At 40.4% G+C, this 20,945-nt stretch overlaps 1 protein-coding gene across 2 annotated transcripts in view; it reads right to left on the minus strand.

The window, feature by feature from the left end:
- smg1 (SMG1 nonsense mediated mRNA decay associated PI3K related kinase) overlaps window positions 1–20,945 on the minus strand; it is a 43,037-nt gene that overhangs the window by 17,769 nt on the left and 4,323 nt on the right. For both annotated transcript variants that reach the window (XM_075454108.1, XM_075454107.1), the window contains exons 2-34: window positions 19,867–20,015; window positions 19,320–19,472; window positions 18,384–18,520; window positions 17,484–17,542; window positions 15,579–15,792; window positions 15,257–15,382; window positions 15,102–15,174; window positions 14,488–14,585; window positions 14,084–14,257; window positions 13,395–13,616; window positions 13,102–13,203; window positions 11,971–12,261; window positions 11,658–11,788; window positions 8,739–8,900; window positions 8,440–8,558; window positions 8,236–8,323; window positions 7,947–8,048; window positions 7,708–7,848; window positions 7,169–7,380; window positions 6,859–7,058; window positions 6,526–6,687; window positions 5,598–5,752; window positions 5,340–5,473; window positions 4,776–5,087; window positions 4,513–4,654; window positions 4,012–4,162; window positions 3,546–3,666; window positions 2,549–2,794; window positions 1,578–1,729; window positions 1,201–1,333; window positions 879–1,023; window positions 578–716; window positions 33–251 (exon numbers count right to left, since the gene is read on the minus strand). In XM_075454108.1, coding sequence (XP_075310223.1) covers window positions 33–251; window positions 578–716; window positions 879–1,023; window positions 1,201–1,333; window positions 1,578–1,729; window positions 2,549–2,794; window positions 3,546–3,666; window positions 4,012–4,162; window positions 4,513–4,654; window positions 4,776–5,087; window positions 5,340–5,473; window positions 5,598–5,752; window positions 6,526–6,687; window positions 6,859–7,058; window positions 7,169–7,380; window positions 7,708–7,848; window positions 7,947–8,048; window positions 8,236–8,323; window positions 8,440–8,558; window positions 8,739–8,900; window positions 11,658–11,788; window positions 11,971–12,261; window positions 13,102–13,203; window positions 13,395–13,616; window positions 14,084–14,257; window positions 14,488–14,585; window positions 15,102–15,174; window positions 15,257–15,382; window positions 15,579–15,792; window positions 17,484–17,542; window positions 18,384–18,520; window positions 19,320–19,472; window positions 19,867–20,015 — 5,164 coding nt within the window. The remainder of the gene's footprint in view (window positions 1–32; window positions 252–577; window positions 717–878; window positions 1,024–1,200; window positions 1,334–1,577; window positions 1,730–2,548; window positions 2,795–3,545; window positions 3,667–4,011; window positions 4,163–4,512; window positions 4,655–4,775; window positions 5,088–5,339; window positions 5,474–5,597; window positions 5,753–6,525; window positions 6,688–6,858; window positions 7,059–7,168; window positions 7,381–7,707; window positions 7,849–7,946; window positions 8,049–8,235; window positions 8,324–8,439; window positions 8,559–8,738; window positions 8,901–11,657; window positions 11,789–11,970; window positions 12,262–13,101; window positions 13,204–13,394; window positions 13,617–14,083; window positions 14,258–14,487; window positions 14,586–15,101; window positions 15,175–15,256; window positions 15,383–15,578; window positions 15,793–17,483; window positions 17,543–18,383; window positions 18,521–19,319; window positions 19,473–19,866; window positions 20,016–20,945) is intronic.

The raw sequence follows: 20,945 nt of genomic DNA on the forward strand, positions 1-20,945 counted from the left end.
ACAACAACCTAAATCCTGTCTCGAAGTCTCACCTGTCCTGCATTAAGTTTAAGAAAGGTGAAGTATGCATGGCAAGAGACGCGATAGAGACCAAAGATCCGGTCCACCACCCGTCTCCAAACCCGGATCAGACCATCTGTGACAGCCTGGCCTGCTTCCCCGAGCCAGGGGCATGAGCTGGTGAGCTGCCGCCAGATCACGTCCACCATGTCATCCTCTTCATCCTCCTGCTGTAGAGCCATGTCCTCATCCTGACACACAACAAAACACTGAGATAAAACCAAACTGCTGTGCTCTGCAATGAGCTACCAAAAAAACCAAAAACAAACATAACAAAAAGTCAGCAGCATAGGTTGTATTGTTTTGGAGAGGCAATGCAAATTCAACTCCAGAACAGGCCGTAAATCGTATTTTTCGTACCATTTTTATTTTCTGGCATCTTTAATGTCAACTGATTATCTTTCTATTTTTTTTTTGTTACCTTTCATTATTTTAGTTTATTCATGCCTTTTGTCAGGTCAGTAGGAGGCAGGGGGTTGTAGAAAATAGATTTTCACTCTGTCCACGCTGTACCTACCTGTATACCAGTCGGTCGACACATGGCCTGTCCAAGAATGCTGAAGATAGTATCCTTGTCTTCTTCACTGGTAGTTGCTGGCAGCAGCTCTTCTATATCTTTCTTTTCCCCTGGGAGAAGGGGCAAACCCTCCCCTTGGCTAGAGAAGAAAATTGAACTCTTAAGGCATATTCCTACAGTACATCATCTATGCAGCTTACAGGCCTGCAGTCCAGTTAAAGATGTGCTTAAACTACAGCATCAAACTACTGACAGCAGAAGAGTAGACTACGCAGGTTAAGCGCCAGAGAATTCCACTAACCTTGCATTATCCACCACCTTCCTGCCCCAGCGGTAAGCCCAGCTGGCCAGGGCTGCCCAGGACTTTGCCACTTCTGGAGCCAGGCTGGTTGAGAGCTGATAGAGTTGCCCCAACACAAAGTCCGGCTCTCCAACACCGACATTCACTGTACAGGCATGACAAACAAGATTCAAATTAAACTAGACCAACACCTAGAACTTTTTTTTTTTTTTTTTTTTTTTTAAATTGAAAAACATGAATAAAAGTACCGTTTGTGAATATGCGTCAAGTGCAGATACTAATATTCTAATCATCTACATTAATACTAAAATACTTATATTACCTGAAGTCTCCGCAGTGATGTGAGGAATGCCCTGATCCTCCAGAGGAAGCTCCAGCAGAGCAGCAATATTCCGGCTCAGAGGTGACATGTTCCCCAAAGCACAGGAGTTTATAGCTCCCGACTTCTTTACCACCTAAGACAGAAAAACATCATCAGTCCTTGAATAATTTTACTGTGGGTACAAAGAGGGCTGCAGTACAATAAAACAAATGTAACAATCAATTAGCAATGAGTGACGATAATAGCCAATCGTGGCTTTTTTTTAAGCGTTAATTTTCCATCAGATGCTACCAAAAAGTTTCAAAATCCTTCCAGGTACAAAAATTTGTTTAACTTAAAGACATCGCCTTCAGCATATGTTTCAAATAAATGCGTGCCTGTTTAAGTTGAGGTGTCATGTCCTTCCAGTCAGCCAGCAGCCATTTGCAGAGTGTCAGCAGGGAGCGGCAAGCAGCACCTTCATTCTTCCCCACATGACAGTAGGACAGAGCTGCCTTGCTCAGCATCTCCATAGCTGTCAAAGACTGGCCTGTGGAAGAGAACATTGCTAAATGGAAAGTAAAAGACTGTACAAACTAACACACTATTCTTCTGCATCATTGTGTTCTGTAAATTCAATTGTATTCATATAATGAAAGATGACAAAAGGTGCCTCAAGGGAGTTTACAATCTATACAGGATACAACACCATGTGTCCTTAGACATTACATTCACAAATTCCTTCAGCAGGAAAAGAAGTCTCAGGAAATGCTATAGACCGGTTTCTGTGCAACATCATCACAGAGGTGTACATAAAACATGGGGGCAGAGAACAGCACTCAGCCAGGTTTGTTTGGCAGAATCGAGCTTAGAGACAGAAATGACAAACCCATAAACTTTACCAATTGCCTACAAGAAGAATGGAAATTGCTCAAAATTCCAAGGAGCCAAAAGAAGGCGATTGTGGATCCAGAACAGTAAAAGAGCTGACCGAGACTCTGCATGTCCCAACAGCTGCAAAGTATCTGCAGTGTTCACTCCATGTCTCAAAATTCAAAACTCGGATCCTGTGTGGGTTAAACTCTTTAAGAGTCAGTTTTCTTTGGAGATTTATCCCTTATACTGCCGTTATGTTTCATAATCACATGACTGCGATTTATAATGTGTTCATATGACAGACTTGTAATCCAAGATGTCCATTTTCAGATGTTACTCAACAGATTGAATTTGCATTAGTCCTCACCACTATGACCACGCAGAGAAGCTTAAACATACATTTAACATGCATAGGGAGAGGAACACACAAAGGAGGAGAAACACATGGGACAGAACAACAATGCAAAGGGTTTGAATGGGTTTCGTTTCTCACCTGCTGTTCTCAGAACTTTGGCTTTTTCTATCTGAACTTCTGGTCCCCATTTCTCCCCCAGAGTGCCCTCCAGACTGAGACGCTTGAAGGCCTGAATTAGATCATCTTCCTGCTTCTCTTCTTGCTTTCCATCACTGCACTGGCTGAGAAGGCGGGATGCAAGAGCGATGTTGCCTTTTTTCCGGGCAAATTTGACAGCAGTCAGACAAAGCTCCGTAAGATGACCATCTATGGAGGAAGAGTAACCTGGGCAAGAACAAAGATGGGGAAATCTCAAAGCTTTAAATAGCCAATAGAATTGTTTTTCTTCTAATTGTTAATTGATCAACCATAACAGAATAGGGTTAGTTTACTGCTAAGGTAAACCCAACATTTCCTACACCCACTTCACTCTACAGTTGGGAGGTTTTTATTGGGAAGGAACAGCTGTAATGCATTTGTCACAGAGTTGGTTCTTAGGTGTTCATATCAAAAGATACTGTCCATAGCATGCAGCCAAAACATTTTGAAATGATGAGATCATCTGAATTATTTATCAGGGAGTTCTCCAGATGCTTTGGCATATCATAATACAGTATACCTCAGAGATTATTGCATAATAGAATCTAATACTATCTGCCCTCATCAAGTCTATTATATACAGCAAAATCACACATAATTAACTATTTATCTGCCTTGACATAACACTGTATAATTACCGTAAGATATACCTGCTTAGGTGATTGTGAGCTAGACAAATCAAATACATTTTATCCAATTCAACAACAAAATAGTGCCAATTTTGTGCCGAGAAGATGGTCACTTTAGGATATGTCCATTTGATCTCTACAACACTTTGCCTTGGATAATTACACTGAAAGTGCTTTAGAAATAAATAAAGCAAATATGATCACAACATGAAAAGAGCTGCATTGTGATCAACACTAAACTTCTTTTGTATTTCAAGTCTATCAATACCACCAGTGCAGTATACTCGTATTTAATCATTTATAATTACCTTTTAGTTTGTGGAGCAGTTCCCTTTGGAATGTAGAGTATCTGAGAGCTTGGAGGAAAAGCTGAACATCTTGTTGCTTACAAGAGTTTAGAGCCTCACTGCTCACAGGAATCACACAGTCCTGCAAATAATACAAGCAACCAGCACTGTTCAAGTAAGCCTTGGAAGTTTTTTTTATTGTTCTTTTAGCATCTGCTCACTTCAGGTCAACATTACATCTATACAAGCCTTCCTGAACATCCAGTCTCCTGAGTTAGCACGAATAAACATGACATAAACATAAGTTTAGCATAGAATAAGGGAAGTTTGATTGTGCCCTTTATAAGTTCAAAAGCTGTCTCATTTTCAGATTAAAGTCTTTGATATCCCAACCAAAGTTGTAACCAAAAATAATACTATAACTGTGTTATACGTCTGTGTAAATTATTAGGTTTCTATAATATAAAGGCAAATGAAATTAACCTACATCTTGGCCTGTGAGTGTGTTCTCCAGAGTGGCAGTGCAGTGGAGCTGCAGGGTGGGAAGGGTTGGCAGGGCATCAGAAAGAGTGAGGGTTGACAGACGAAGAGGGCCCAAGCAGATCCTTCCAGTCTGCTTCAGGCAACGCACCAAAGTACTGCAACATCATATCAACTGAGTTATCAAAGGGCTGCCGTTTGACATGGAAACAGCACGACACAAAAAATAATAAGGAAAGGAGAAAATATCCACACACACAGTTTGTATGCTGCTTTAGGAAGGCTGCTCGTAACTACAACCACTGTAAATCAATTATGGGGAGAACAGAAGAATGTACATGTGAAAAAGAGGAAGAGCTGGTTCAGAAGAAAGCAGCTGTTAGAGTTAAGTGGGCATCCTTAACACAGGAGAAAGGCTGTGCTTTAATGAGAAACAACTCCTTATAGAAGAATATATTGTCTGGGGTATCCGTAAATACCAATATAATAATATAAAAACTATACTAACTCTGGATTGGGTGTTGGCCTCTGCTCCTGCTGTTGACTGGCTTTCGTCATGGCACTAACAGCACTGCGAAGGAGCTGGACCTCAATGGCTCTCTGCAGCTCAGTTGAATCTGGACTCATGGATGGCAGAAGCCTCTTCAGATCTAAATTCATGTACAAACAGAATCAAGAATGTTAAGTTTATTAAGATGATTTGGAACATCTATAAACACACTGATAAGAGATTGAGTCTTTGCAATAGGTTTTAAGGTCATCAACACTCACCAAGCTTGTCCTTGCTGCTTGACAGAGAGCTGTAGTCCTCTCCTGGCAGTAGCTCCAGTTGTGCGCCACATTCTGCCATGTCTCCTTCTTCAAAATGGCTCAAAGCCTGGATATAGTTGAAATCTGTCCTCAGACTGATGTTGATTGGATTTGTGGAGTTCTGTTTGAGCGCATTAGCAGTGGCCTGCCACTCCTTGACAGAGGCCCAATCACAAAGTGCCACATAACACTGACAGGCCTTGTTGGCCAGGAAGCTGATCACCTCAGGGGAGCACTCGCTGGACTTCAGCAGCACTGTCTTCCTGCTGTCACCTTTTCATAGGAACATAAAAAAAATTCACTCAAGTACTGACACCTAAAACTTTTACAGGTCTATAGTACATTTTAAAAGAAACAATATCCCTCCCACCCTCTTTGGCATCCCACTTAGGGGTAGGTTAATTTGACTCTAAACTGAATTAATTCATTTAAATTTATATACCATGAACCAATACAGTGGTCAAACCAAACATATTTCATTTTACAGTAACTAGACTGCATTAAATATGAAATGTAGCAGGTTACCATTGCTGGTGTGTTTGGGGCTGCTTGTGTTACTGGAGAGTTTGAGCAGATAATATTCAGAACTTTTGATGCTGCAGTCCATCCCAGTAACTGCAGACAGCTGATCTTGATACTCCAGAGCTGCTTTCTCAAACCTAAACACACACACAAGTACATCATTGAGTAACAGGCAATCTTTTTGTTAATTTCAACCAAAATGTGTAATGATTTAATGATTTGTTTTGCGTATCTAACAGAACTGTGAGGATTTGTGCTTACCGTCCCTCAGCCTGCAGGGCTACTGATGACAACCAGCCCAGACTTTTGCCAGAGGTGAGGGGGCTCCAGGCTGCCAGACCCTGGATGGCCTCAGGACAATGCAGCTCACACAGAGCCTCCACCAGCAATGCCAGAGGAACCTCCAGCTCTGGAGCCTAATGAGCACACAAAAAGATACCAACCATCTAATGAGAGGATACGTCACTCAATCACATAATGTGCCTGTATTTCAGAAATGCTGAAACTACAGTTTGAAAAGGAATATGCACCAACAGAAGTTAGAGGCGCTAACAACTAGGGATGTCCCGATCCAATCACGTGGTTTCAGACTTGATCGGAATTGGACGTTACATCCCGATCAGGGATTGGATAAATAGCCTATAGGTATATTTATTCTCTCAGAACAGGAACAGGCTCAAACCTGACAAGATAGAGATGTTGGTTTTTAATCAAGAAAAACATACATTTCCTTCTGTGAAGCCAGAGGAGGAGGGTAAGAATTAGGAGTGCACTGTGACACTTTTATTTGCTTATTTGTTTACATGCCTGTCAGGTATTTCAAGTTGAGCTGCTGCTCGTTTTTATATTAGACATTGTTATACTAAACTACAATGTGAAGAATTAGTTTATTACTTGATTACTTTTTTTGTTCAAGCTACCTCACAGAAGTGCTTTGTTTATGTGATTTAAATGATAAAAATAAGGTGAATAAAATTTATTTATTTATTTATTTGTTTTTAAATCAGGGACGTCCTGGGTCTGTTTCTTCGCTGTTCTTCATTTTTTTAATGTACTGTAGAAGTATCGGATCGGGGATCGGGAACCCCCCCAAGAAAGAAAAAAAAAAAAAAATGAAAAAAAGAAGCTACTGTTTGCTCAGTTTGAGCACAGAACACAGGCTGCTGATCTTAACGTTTAATTTACTAACCTGGGTGCTGCTGTTCTTAAACTCTGTGAGCAGGTCAAAGCCATGGCGAACAGTAACTGCAGGTTGGCCAGAAAGAAGACCAACTCTCATCAGTGCCAAACGAATCCTTGTCAGCCAGTCCTGGCATGTCTGACGGTTTGTATAGAAGAACGTCTTAATGCCCTGTAACATGAAAAAAAGATATGTCAAGTAGAACACCAAATGGATATTATAATACCTTTGTTGCCCATCAGAATGTATTACAAATGTGTTCTAGTTGTGGGTTTCCTTTTGGATGTCATAAATAAAACACATGTCTTCAACAAGAAGGAAGTCTAGGCCTTTTTTTCACACCTTTGGTGGAGCAGTGAGAGCATTAGCGCAGCCTTCATAAGCGTTATACATGAGCTTCTCCAAGTTTTCCAGGTACTGAAGCAGCAGGGTGAGGCGAAGCTGATTTGAGTGATGACCGTCACTGTCACTCCCAGTACCAGCCCAGGCTCCAAGGTCCTGTTCAGGGTTCATACTGTGTGCAGCTAGGCTCCGGATCATCCCTGAAACACAAGGACATTTGTCACCAAATGATGATTATTTGACCTCTTGACCCCATTGTATCCCATAATTTCTGCCCGTTTTGATCCCAATCTGCATCTTGTTGCTTTACCTTCAATGGTTTGGAAGGTGTCCTGAGCTCGACCCAGTGGTGTGCGGAGCTTGGACAACACGGTAAACTGTGCAGCCTCCCAAACTGCCCACTGCCACAGCACCACCTCTGTTTTCAGCAGCGCCCGTGGTACTACATCAACACTTCCCCTGCCATCCCGTTTATCAAGTCGTTGGCAGCTGTGGTACAGACGCTCCAGCCATGGATCCTTCCTGTGGATATAGAAATGCAAAGCTCAAGCACAAGCTTATATACAGTGACACCTGGTACACAGTGATTAGGTAAATACAAATCTGTAAAAAACGGACAGCATTAAAAACATTATAGTACACACATACACAACACTCTGCTAATATTACATATTTTTCTCCTTAGATGCTGGGAATAACGTTAACAGTGTATTTGGTGAAAGGTCTGCAGCTATAGTAAAGCAGTTTGACCCTTGCACCGTCTATACATATCCCTGAGACTGTAAAAGGGAAAACAACGGGCCAGAGTTTAACCAAAAATGTACAGACTTGCTCCTAGCGTGACCGTACCCCCCACGATGCAGGACTCCATATAAGATGAAACTAATGAGGTCACTGAAATCCTGGGGGTGGAAAGTGCTGCTTGGTCCACGGCTCATGTGGTGACGGATGGCCAGAGATATATCTCTTATCTCAGAGTGGCTGTGGTTACTGTGAAAAAGGGAAAAAAAAACAACATGCACACAATTAGTGAGGTGCTCATCAAACCACGGGGCCAAATTTAACCCAAGAAGGAAAGTGAGTCTTACCTCAAAGCTACATCTAGGGGGATTGTCCTGAGAAGTTTGGCATAGGCCTGCCTTACCCTCACTGCTGAGTGGACCAACTGGACTCTGCACACATCCACACACCTAAAAGATGGCCACAACACACAGGAAAAAAAAGACATGTGCACAGAGCTTTAACAGAGGATTCCTTCCCCATGTCTGCAGCAAAGCTCAGCATATAGAGAAACAATGTCTCCTTTACACTCTGAGACAAACTTTAAATAAGTTCTGAAAGCAGCTCAGGACTCCATGTTTAAATATGAAGGTTCACCTCTGCAGCAGCTCAGTAGAGAGAGACGAAGAGAGGACCTGTAGACTGTGGCAGGTCTGAAGGCAGACACTTTGATCTTCATGCAGAGCTATTAACAAAAAACAAGGAAGAAAATGACTCAACAGATTTTTCTGATGAATAACTGAACACGTAAATCACAAAATGAATACTTTGGTGATGGCATTACAGACATTTAAGACTCACCATTATCCAGCAAGCCCCTACAAAACTTGCTAAAGGAGGGCAGGGAGAAGAGGGGGCTATAGGTGTCCGACTTCATCAACAACAAAGAGATTTCCTGAGCCCAGGTCAACATAAGCTTCCTAAAGACACCAACATAAAAAAGACATTTTGTTATACTTTAGCCCACACTGCTTTTTGTAAATGTGTAGCCAGTGTTACCCGTTACCTACACACTCAATTTATTGTCAGCCCAACAACTTTATAATGTACAAAAAAAATGCAAATATTCTCAATGAGTACATTTCAGTCTGTGTGCATACCTGGCATCTGGGTAAAGATGCTCCTTTGACAGAAGACCCCCAAGGAGGCTTAGCAGTGTGCTAAAGTGTTTCTTTGTTGCTGTGGTAACGGTGCTAATAACAGCCCCATCAAACAGAGAGGGAGACGATGATGACAAGCTGGATGAGATAAAATGATCATGTCTGCAAAGAGAATAACATTATCAGGGAAAAGGGACAATAAATAAGCAACACGAGCAATGTGACTTTTATTTTAATGTGTTTATTTGTGTCATGACATGTAAAAAGATTTATTCACTAACCAGTGCAACAACTATGCAAACAACTTGACCTAATATAAAAACATTGAAACAGAAGATTGTCCAGCAGAGCAGCTCCCACTCTTCAGAGTCATGTGGTTTCTTCAAAGCACATTGTTGACTGAATTATATTACTGGCAAATTAATTATCAATTGACGCCCTAATTTAACCCATACAATTCTAGCCTACTGTTCGCATAAATTCTCACTAATGAATCGTCAGTAAATCAATTTCTTGCAACCAAAAATTGGGTTTAGGCTGTTTTTTGTTTTAATATAAAAGTAAACTTTCATATACACAAACTAGTTTTTATAGGTTACGATAGGCTTTGGGGGTCAAAAAGTGATTATTATGACGCTAATCTTAACCTCAATTTGAATTCTACTGACCATCTTCATACAACTTGTCTTAAAAATGTTATTCAATTTCTGACAACATTTTCTCCATCAAACAACAATTAGGTCATGTCTATCTTTAAAAAGAAAACTGGTCTGGACTACACAGTGAACCCAATTGTTTGACATACAACTTATGAACAAGAGAGCCTCAGTTGACTGTCATTTCCTATCAAATTTCATAAGAAGCCAGGTCAATAAAAATCCATCAAATGAAATTTTTTAATAGATCAATTAGCAGACACTCGATTAAGTAATTTATTTAATTTCATCCATCCATCCATCCATTATCTTCCGCTGCTCCGGGGATCGGGTCGGGGGGGCAGCAGCTTGAGCAGAGAGACCCAGACGTCCCTGTCCCCGGCCACTTCCTCCAGCTCTTCTGGGGGGACCCCGAGGCGTTCCCAGGCCAGCCGAGAAACATAGTCTCTCCAACGTGTCCTGGGTCTTCCCCGGGGCCTCCTCCCAGTGGGACGGGCCCGGAACACCGCACCGGGGAGGCGTCCAGGAGGCATTCTCACCAGATGCCCGAGCCACCTCATCTGACTCCTCTCGATGCGGAGGAGCAGCGGTTCTACTCCGAGCCCCTCCCGGATGACCGAGCTTCTCACCCTATCTCTAAGGGAGAGCCCAGACACCCTGCGGAGGAAACTCATTTCGGCCGCTTGTATTCGCGATCTCGTTCTTTCGGTCACTACCCACAGCTCGTGACCATAGGTAAGGGTAGGAACATAGATTGACCAGTAAATCGAGAGCTTCGCCTTCTGGCTCAGCTCCTTCTTCACCACGACGGGCCGGTGCAGAGCCCGCATCACTGCAGACGCCGCACCGATCCGTCTGTCAATCTCCTGCTCCATTCGTCCCCCACTCGTGAACAAGACCCCGAGATACTTGAACTTTATTTAATTTATTTAATTAAATAAATAAAGGTCCACTGGAAGTGTGTGGTGGTGCATTTCTCTGCAGAGATAGCCCTCCATCTGCATTGTCTTGTTCTTATCACATCTATATTATTACATCTTTGCTTGTTCTTATTAGGGATGTCGAAATTTTAAAAAAGTCTTGACCGACCACTGAGCCTTATTAGTCGATTAAAGTCGGTCACCGAAAATTCTATAAGTGCCATTTATGATATCTGTGTCCTGTCGCGCGTCTTTCTCTGCCTCGTGGAACAAGTTATGCCCCCATTTTAGACTGGTTAGGCTCCCATCACATAATCAATGTTAGTTCGTGCCCTTGGTATTATACATTTTCCCCAATAATTGACCACTAGTTCTAGGCGTACTTGTGGAGGAATAAGGGTTTTGGGTAGAAAAATAATTGCTGTGCCTGCGCAGACACGCACAGCCACACATTACGCGCAATGGCGCCCTTCCAGTCCCGGTACTTTTTAAACAGGAATCAAACGCGGCACCGAACTCGGGCTGTTAAAAGCCCTTGTTACAAAGTCACAAACAGAGAACGGTGCATTTGGCGGTGTTACAGGAAAGTAGGTTAACCAATGACTTTGTTAAAAAAAAAAACTTACCGAATGCCAACAGCCTCTGTGGCGTAGCCTATGCTGCACAAAATCCTTTGCAATAAGTTCCTGTCGTCATGCCATTTAAGTACAGATGAATATATCACAACAAGTAGGCTAAGTTAGTCTTGTGTCTTTTGCCATTACAGTGTTACAATTATCATTATGTCGTAGTCCACACGCAGCCACATTGGCTTTATTTAGGTTAATAGTGGCGATTTTTTATTTTTTTTAACTGCGCAGACAGGACCCGTCATGTACGGCGTACAAGTTGCAACCGGTGTAAGAGAGGACCTCTGAGGAGGGCTCTACGTGAGCTCTGCTGCGGTTGTTCTTCCATCGCGGGATGGCTCATGCTCACATAACATTTCTAAAGATATAGTGAGGTTTTTTTTTTTTAAACCGACGGCAGAAAAATTCTAACCAGACGACGTTGATTCGGTCAACCATCGGTCATACGGTCATCGGTTAACATCCCTAGTTCTTATTATGATTTGTTTGAAACATTTCTGGGCTGCAACCTTTGCGCTTCGACTTCTCTGTCTCCCAACATCTGCTCCATCTATGCCAACACAAAAATACTAAATCCCTGAATGCATTACTCTAGCAGATTCTAATCACCAGAAGGTTAGTAAAAGTTGAACTTAATATGACAAACTTAAGAAAAAATGTATTTGTCCCAGGTGAGTAAAATTGAGATGCATCACATGTAAGTGTATTACCTACCTGGTGCAGTGTGAATACAGGGAGTAGAGTACGGCATACTGGATGGCAGGGTAGTAGACAGCTAGCTCAGAGTGGACCAGGGTCAGATTGTGACTTAGAAGAGCGAAGACAGTGGGAGACAATGCCCACATCTGGATAACACACATAATAGGTCATTTTCAAATAGAAATCTGCACAATCTAGCTTTAGTTAACATTCCCAATGCTTTCACTATTCAGACCTTTTCAACAACACTACAATTGCTATGAGACTAGGATATTACTATAGTGTAATTTAGCAATACAAAGCAGTATAGAATAGAACATTGTCTCACCCCTATGAGAGAATTCTTGGTGTTTCCGATGGTGGTAAGGGTGCTGAGGTTAAAGATGAGGGTGAACTGAGCTTTCTCCAGTGGCAGGGTGAGGGAAGCAAAAGCAGGGTGCTGAATATTTGGGCAGGGGTTGCCAGGAGCCATGTTCCTGTCAGTGAGATCCAGGCTCTCCATCAGGCTGGACAAAGCACATGCCATCTCACCCAATACCATTTTATAAGCTGCCTCCAGTGTGGGAATGTTTTTGAGGCTCAGCAGAGCCTGATATACACCGTGTACTGCTGACATCACCTGTGCAGCACATGCACACACAGAAACAGACACAATGTACAGCAAAGTTTTAAAGAAATTCTCTCGATCATTGAAATATGGATACAAACATAAAGATGTATAGTTATATCATTCCATCTTACTTTAACTTCATCTCAAATAATACCAACAGCAGTATACACCCAGACCAAACCCGAGTTATTATATTCTTTTAGGGATTTATTTAAGTGCATTTTTGGTCAGGTTCTGATTTTTGGGGTATGCCACTATTCAAACACAGCACACCTTTAATGTGAACAGCAAACAAAAATATTTTAGACAAAAGTTAGCTTTTCAGCTGTCACAGCAGTTTTGTTTGATACCATATCATTTAACAGGACGCGCTGGTCTGCACACAGTTCTGACCTTGAACTCATCCAACAGTTTTAGGATAAATTGAAAAGATAACTTCTACCTCATTTGCTCTTACGACAAACTATAACCAATGTGCAGCCAAGGCCCACTCAAATGGGATTAAACATACTAAATAAACCCAAAGGTTTCTGATACCAAACATTTTGTCTCTTGTTTACTCCTGAATAATCTTGGGCATAAATGCATTTATAGAGATTAATATTTTACTAGGCTGAATGAATCCTACGCCAACAGCCAAAGTCCAAAATCTGATGGATAAACATACTAATGTGGATATAGCGAAAAATGAATGCTCAGGGTTTTGAATTAAAACCTTAATCTATGATTAGAATGATTTCCTATATTGTGCATAAGATGTCCAGAAAACATGCTTCGAGCCAAACGTATTGACACAAATCAATCTGTTCTTATCATACTCTCAGGCTTTAATAAAATAAAAACAATCACCTCTTTTTCTGGATGGAAGCGTAGGCTCAGAAGCTGGGAGTCCGGTGCCAGCAGTTTCTCAACAAAGGACACAGGCAGCTTCGTGTTTACCTGGTCCACAATCTGAATAACAACAGAAAGTCGTACACACTTAACACTGCAGTAAAGACTACTGGTACACAGTAGGAACTTTATAGTTTGAACACTCAATTTATAACAGCCCAGCTTAAATGTCCTCTTAGAAAAGGTATGTTTGAGGTATGAGGACAACAATAAATCTGCAGGTGTCACATGAATGCCCCAAATGACTATACCAGAGTGAGAAGACTGAGCACTGCTAGATTGTAATCAGAGCCACAGCCCTGGCAGCAGTCAAGCTGGTCCAGGCCATAGGCAAGGACAGCCTCCATCAGCTGACCACTGGGCTCCACGCTGGCCAGCAACACCCCAACAGACTCATTCCCTGCTGTGAGGACCGTCTCTGAGAATTGCACTTGCTTTGCTGCCGTCACACAGGCCAGAACTCGGTTTAAAACCTTAAGAAAAAAACAGAACAGAATGCCCCACGTATGATAATTTTAGCAAAAGCACAAGTTGGTAAAGTTCATGCAAAAAAAAAAAAAAAAAAAAAACATAGTTGAATGTCATGAAAAAAATATCAAAACTTACATAAAACATTCATAAATACATAAAAAGAAAAAGCAATCACTTGGGAATGGAAGGGATTTTACGGCTCATAACCAATTTGATGGTTGGTTGGTTGTTGTTGCAAGTTTCAAAATTACTTAAAAACTCAAATCTGCCATATTGCTAATATCCATGGTCATCCAACAGTCTACTGAATAAGAAATGTATTCTTTATGTCTAAAGTGTATTTTTTCATAAAGTTATCTTCAGATAAGACTTAAAAATAACCTTGACAAGGCTGTAAATCTTTAATCTATTATTCTGTGTGTTTTTCATAATGATACTTCCCAGTCCTTAACCAGGGTGATGTTCTTACATCAGTGACATAGACTTCAGTGATAGGTGGCCCTCTTATAGGGCTAAATCGCTCTCCAATGCTGCGGACCACAGTACTGAAAACCCTCAGCAGAGCTGCCAGCTTCGGCAAGGACACTGAGGGAGGGGGGATGTCTTCATCCACGACTTCACCTGACGCAACATGGCTCAGATCCTAAACAGAACAGTCTCAGTCAAGTCATGAACAAAAGCCACTGTGTGGAATCATTTATAGTCACATTTTTCCATTTTTCAAATAGCGTAAACATAAATCCAAAAAAGATCTTTGATAACTAAATAAGAAAAAGGAATTGCTCAGTTTGGTTGAGTATTCTGATAAACCTGGAAACCCCTGCATGACACAGTAGGAGAACTGATTTTTGAGAAGAAGCTCAGTGAGGTCACCTCTGCATATGCCTCCATATCTTCCAAGAACTGTCCCAGTAGAGTTGTGGAGAAGGTCAGGTCTGCCACCCAGAACTGCTCCAGACTCTGTAACCAGCCTATACACAAAGAGGGAGACTAAAGTGGCAGATAGAAAACCATTGGATTGTCATATTCTTACACCTTCTCTGCAGAGCAGCAGTAGTATGGCAGCGCTTACTGCCAAACACACAATTACACCGGATTCAGAAAGTAAACAGACCACCTTACTTTTTGCAAACTTTGGTACCTGAATGGATATTTTCAGTAATTATATGTCTCTGCTGCACAAACATGGGTGTCTGCATCATTGTATCCTGAAGGCTCTGCTTTCCCTTAAATGTCAACAATGCAAATGAAGGATCTAAATATCTCACAGAATTCCCCAAAAAATGTTTTCACTGACCTATTAGAAAACTGAGCTTGTATTTGGATGGAATACAAAAACACTGTCAAATCTAAAGGTGTAATTACGTTCATTCATTCAAAGAAAAAAAATCCCTGAGTGAAGAGGACAACTTTGATGCTTAAATTACCATTTTTTTTCATGCTAAAACGTTTAGAATCTAATAGTGTCAACAGGAAATCCAACTGACGTGAAACTTGTTGAGTGACTGCCTGCTTCTGTGTGTGGTCAATGTGCCAGCCCACCAAGATGTCCACTGTGTCCTTTGGAAAAACAGGACATGGAGAAACATCAGGTCACTAAGCTGCAATTAGCCTACAAAACAGTAACTGCTGGAACACTCACTCTGAAGTTGGTGCTGAAAACATGGGGGTAGCAGCGAGCCACCTGGAGAATACACTTTACACTCTGACAGAGAAGCTCTGGTGTGTCCACATTCTCCAGAATGGACTGCAGGTTGCTCATCACCAGCTGAAACACAAAAATCAAGTTGTCTGAGTTCTGACAACTGTCACTAGCTGTTTTTTTTTTAACAGAGTCCGACTGGATTTACTACTCTGGTAGAATACAACTACAACTCACAGTGCTTGAGAGTCATTAATAATTGTTCTGGCCATCAGGACCTTTTGCAACTGCAAAATTAAGAGAAGCTTTTATGTGCAATCACCTGCATGATATGAGAGAAGGCCTTTCTCTCCCCAGCAGCCTCCAAAGCGCGCTGCGCTGCTACCAGATACAGCAGTTTCACCTCGTCACGACCACTTGAATTGAACTTGAGAAAAAGCCACTTGAAGATGCGCTCAGCCTCATAGCTGAGCACAGTGCAGAGGAGACCTAAGGAGGCAGCCGCTTCCTGACGCAATTCCCACAAGAGCTTACTGCTACAGATGTAAACAAAACAGGCAAGTAAGATAACATGTGACAGGTCAAAATTAAATCAGTCGTTGTTGCTACAACAGCAGCATATATTTGGATAAGACTGGCAGCCATGAAACAAAATGGTGAAAAGGATTTTGAACATTTTTTTTAAATGAGTCTTCCACAGGTGCCTGATAACTAATAAGGTTTTGGGCAATAAAAGACAAGATTATAGTGTCAGAGGTGTCCTGTAAATACGGAGAGGAAAAAAAAAAAGAATGTCAATGTTTCTAAATCGTGAAGAAAGACGTAATCACACAATAAACACTCTGTTTGTAACAACAGAGAAAGATTTTGGGACCACAGGAGAAACAGTCACTCCTGAATTAAACAATCTCAGAAACTTCTGACTGTGTGTTACAAAAATATCCAACTTGCCCATTACAGCTGAATAAATAACAAATAGAAAAAAAGAAAAAAAAACCTTTTATGAACAGTTTTACATGATTTTCAAGCCCTAGTCAACATTCGACTTTATACCTTAAAACCAGAAGCCAGCCGATGCATAACCAGCTCAACAGGTTTCATGTACAATATATTCTCTCACTTTTTAATTCATCACAAGTTCTGGTCAAAAGAGCTGAACATCTGGCTGTAAATGTTTTGGCCGATTAGAACATCTCGAGTTTGACTTTTTGGAGATCTTAATTTTTCTTCAGTTTTGAAGTACATGGTCATTGTATCTGTACTTTAACAAACTGTACATTTTGTGCACATACTGGAAATTATGTGAGCACTGTTGTGTTGTATGTTCTCACAGAACTGTTTCCTGTCTTGGCCAGGACACTCACAAATGATATTTAAACTAACAAATGTTGTTTCAGACAGAATTAGCTGTCTGAGATATTGTCAGGAAAAGAATCAGTGAATTTATGACAGATGATTTAATCTAAGACTCTGAACAGAAACACTGAGAAGAGTTCATGAGATCAGTATCAGACTTTACAAGAGATCCCCCTTTTCACACTCACACACACACACACACACACACACACACACACACACACGTCTATAACAGGAAGAAACATGACAGTATCCTGTACGGGTCACATCCAACATGCATTTCAGCTAATTAAGCTTAAAAGCTGACCAACGTTGGTCTGGCCTCTCCTCTCTGCTCAGGGTGTGTGACAATTAAATAGCACTAGTTAAATAACAAGTAGAACTTGATTTGGGTTTAGAGTTAGCCTCCATCAGGTGGAAGTGAAAGATTTTGATAATATAATTATTGCTTGTTAAGTAACACTGCTTTACTTTACTTAACTTTGTAACTATCATAAAGTGTATCTGCTGGGTGTGATTTAAAATGGCATTCATATTTCATTTCCACTGTCTGGCCTCAGCTCAACACCTCAGCATCTGTGCAGCCAATCATGTGTCTCCAAAATCATTTGAATATATGCATCAAAAATTCACCTTCAAATTTGTCTTCATAAAAGCCAACTTATGCAGCATAAGTTGAGAACGCATCTTTGAGGCCCAATCTTGTGCGTACAAAGTGGTTATAAATGAGAACTCCTGATTGCTAACAAAACACAAGTCTGAAATGAGCTCCTGTCCATTCGGAGAAACGTACTTCCTGAACATTCAGTATGATATGAATGTAGCACATGGCCACTGCTAAACAAGCCTACAACCCACACCCCCCCCTTACCTCTCATTCAAAATGTCATTCAAGGTGCTGAGGATGGTGTCCAACTGTTTGACCAGGGTCTGTTTAAGAGAAGATGCATAATAACACAAAGACTATGAGATCAAAAAGATCCGACACAAAGACTATGAGACAGGTGTTCACATCAGATCAAAAAGATCAGACACAAAGACTATGAGACAGGTGTTCACATCCATACAAAATTCATTGTTACCAGGACTTGGAGGCAGCAATGGGGAGTTTCCAACACATCAGCAAAGTAATTTGCAAAATGTTTGTTGGGCTTTAGACCATAGTAGAAATGTTGATAACAACAATCTGAAGGACCATTAAAGGAAAAAGGTCCCTGAGACGTAAAGCACAGAGTACTTTGAGTGAGAAATTAGCTTAAAAAGTCTAACTGGATTTAAAATTTAAAGTGGATGGATAGATAGATAGATAGATAGATAGATAGATAGATAGATAGATAGATAGATAGATAGATAGATAGATAGATAGATAGATAGATAGATAGATAGATAGATAGATAGATAGATAGATAGATAGATAGATAGATAGATAGATAGATAGATAGATAGATAGATAGATAGATAGATAGATAGATAGATAGATAGACAGACAGACAGACAGACAGACAGACAGACAGACAGACAGATAGATAGATAGATAGATAGATAGATAGATAGATGACTTTATTCATTCCCGAAGGGAAATTAGGTCGTCATAGCAGTCCAGTATATTTGAATACAATAAAATAGAATAAAATAAAATACAGAGCTAGAAAAAATTAAAAATAAGAACACAGAATGGGACAAATAATATACTATGAAAGACCCAATTTCAATAATATTAAGACGGTTTGTGGTAACAGAACAGGGAGATAAACTGAAACATATGACTGACCACTTTGCTCTCGCCATGGCTGATGAACTCCTTCAGCTGTTTTAGGGTGGCCAACCTCCGGTCGCGATCATCCTCCCTGGAGACTCGACGCAGGAGGTTGGCCAGTCGAGACTCCTCTGAGTGAGCCATCCCTCTGTCTGCAACAACCCAGTCAAATGCTCACTCTACTTATTATCTATACTATTACAAGTTCAGAATGCTTTTTTTAACATTTACACCATATTTTGGCGTTCCAAGTCTCCAGCACTATGATCCTGCAAAAAATGTGAACGTCATTTAAAGTATGTGGGACCCTTGAATTCAGAAACAGCCAAGCTGTAAATAAAAGATAAAGAAAAAGAAATCAATCTCTATGACATGCCTGTTTTTTGTTTGTACTTCCACTGGTGTCTGCTTAAATCTAGATGTGCGAGTGACACCCTCGATGTCCCTTTGAATTTCTTATTACTTTCTAAATATAAGATCATGCAAAGCCTCCGGTACAATTATAGGTCCCAAAAATCTGAAGAAGAATCAGAAACAACTCTTGATTTGAGAAGGAAAAAACCTTTCTCTTCCCAACAGGAATGGCTAACCATGGGTGTCTCTCAATGTAGCTCAACTGTTGTTGCAACTCAAAAAAATAACAACTGTGAAATACATGTGAAGCACAGCAACTATATGATGCTAAAACTAAATGGCAAAAACTAAAACAGGTGCTTTTTACTAAACAATTACTGAAAAAACATTAAATATTCATTTCTGTAAATTGTCTGTTTTGTACCAGAGAACCTTTTAGAAATACCAACAGAAAAATTCTAATTATGTCCAATTCAAGTTAATTTAAGTAATATTCCTCAATTTTGTGGTTATGCTACTAAAATTTAGTTTGAAAAAACAGAAAAAAATATATATTTGTCCTGTGTTAGAATGCTGGAAAAGATTCTCACAGCTTACCCTGCGATTTCCTCATTTCTTTTGAAGCTAAAGCACGATTTCCATGCTGAAAAGTAGTCAAATCCGCTGTCACGTCATTGGGCCTCAACTCTTGCCCCAACGACTTCCAACCAAATGTAGTATCACAGACACCTTGACCAGCTTCATATCCACCTGGGGAGCACAAACATATCAGGCTGGATGTCAATATCATTAATAGAGTCCCTCATAGAAGTATTCACCCTCTTTGACATTTACCATATTTGATGTCTCAAAGCCTGGAATCTAAATGGTGCCACTTTGGCATCGCAAAATATCTATGATTAAAATTGTTAGTTGGTCCATTACATAAAATCCATTTCCCAAATATATCAAAGAGTCGATAGTTAACAGTGTCTTGATGTTGAGTGTAACTTTGTTGTAACGCAACAATGTTGGAGAAACATCAGGGGAGGGTAATTTTGTACAGCAGCATGTCTAACAATGATAATCCACAAAAAAAAAAAAAACTAAATGTATATATGAATTATATTTCAGCTGAACCTTAAGATGTTATCAGAGGACTCACCCTCCTCCTGACGTGCATCTGCAGCAGCGTAGGCATCACTTTGCACCGCTGGCTGTTCAGGGCACCTGGAGGGCAATATGTCGTACAAAGGTCCTGAACCAATATCTCTGGACTTCACTTCGTCCTGGCCAGATGATACACTGTCAACTCTGAAAACATTGATAAAATACGAGTAAAAGGAAAAATTAATAAACAGTTTTGTATACATTTGGCCATTAAGTCATCATTGATTACACCATGTTACTCAACAAAAAAGGAGTGGGAATCTTTGACAATACAGTATCATACTTCATATCCGAGTCTCAATCATTTTAACAGAGAAAAGGGGGGGGGGGTGTATATGCGCATGTTTAATCTTCTAGGACAAGTATCTGCCTGTCAGAGGATAATGAACTGAGTTTGTACTTTACTGACCAAAACTACCGACAGGAAGTTTAGGTACATCTGTCAATGAGTCAGTCTGTGCTTTTATTTTCTATATGAAAGTAAAGTTTTCTCTGCTTCATCACGATCCCATGAATAACCAACACTTAATCCAAAGCACTATTCACATTCATCACAAAGCAAAACTAGTTGTACATTTAGAAGAAGAAAAAAGAAAGAAAGAAAAGAAAAGAAAAAATGAAGGAATATGAAAAGTAAAAGCTGTAAAAAAAATTAAGTAAAAGTTAAAAAAAATGATTAATCTAAAAAGAAAAGTATATGTTTAGAGTGTCATTCTTAAATCAATCTAGCCAACTCCAACGAGATTCATAGTCAAGACCTGGACATGTTTTTTTTTCTATTTATCAGATTTGTGAAAAAAAAAAAAAAAAAAAAAAAAAAAAAAAATTCAGCAGGAAAAAATATTTAAAGGTAGGGTAGGAGATCCTGGATTTTGAGTCCAGCGAAGCTGCATTTTGAAAATACACCGGTAAAAAGTCCCAACCCTTTTCTTCACTTTCCCCCCGAAGGCACGCCTCTAGAGTACATGAACGCGCACGAGCACGAAGGTGCACGAGCGCTGTTCTGACAGCAAGCATCGATCGTTGCCGTATTTAGTATTTAGTTTATGCTAACTATACGTTTAATAATGCTAG

Source organism: Odontesthes bonariensis, chromosome 21 (genome assembly GCF_027942865.1).
Source record: "Odontesthes bonariensis isolate fOdoBon6 chromosome 21, fOdoBon6.hap1, whole genome shotgun sequence".
NCBI classification, from domain to species: Eukaryota; Metazoa; Chordata; class Actinopteri; order Atheriniformes; family Atherinopsidae; genus Odontesthes; species Odontesthes bonariensis.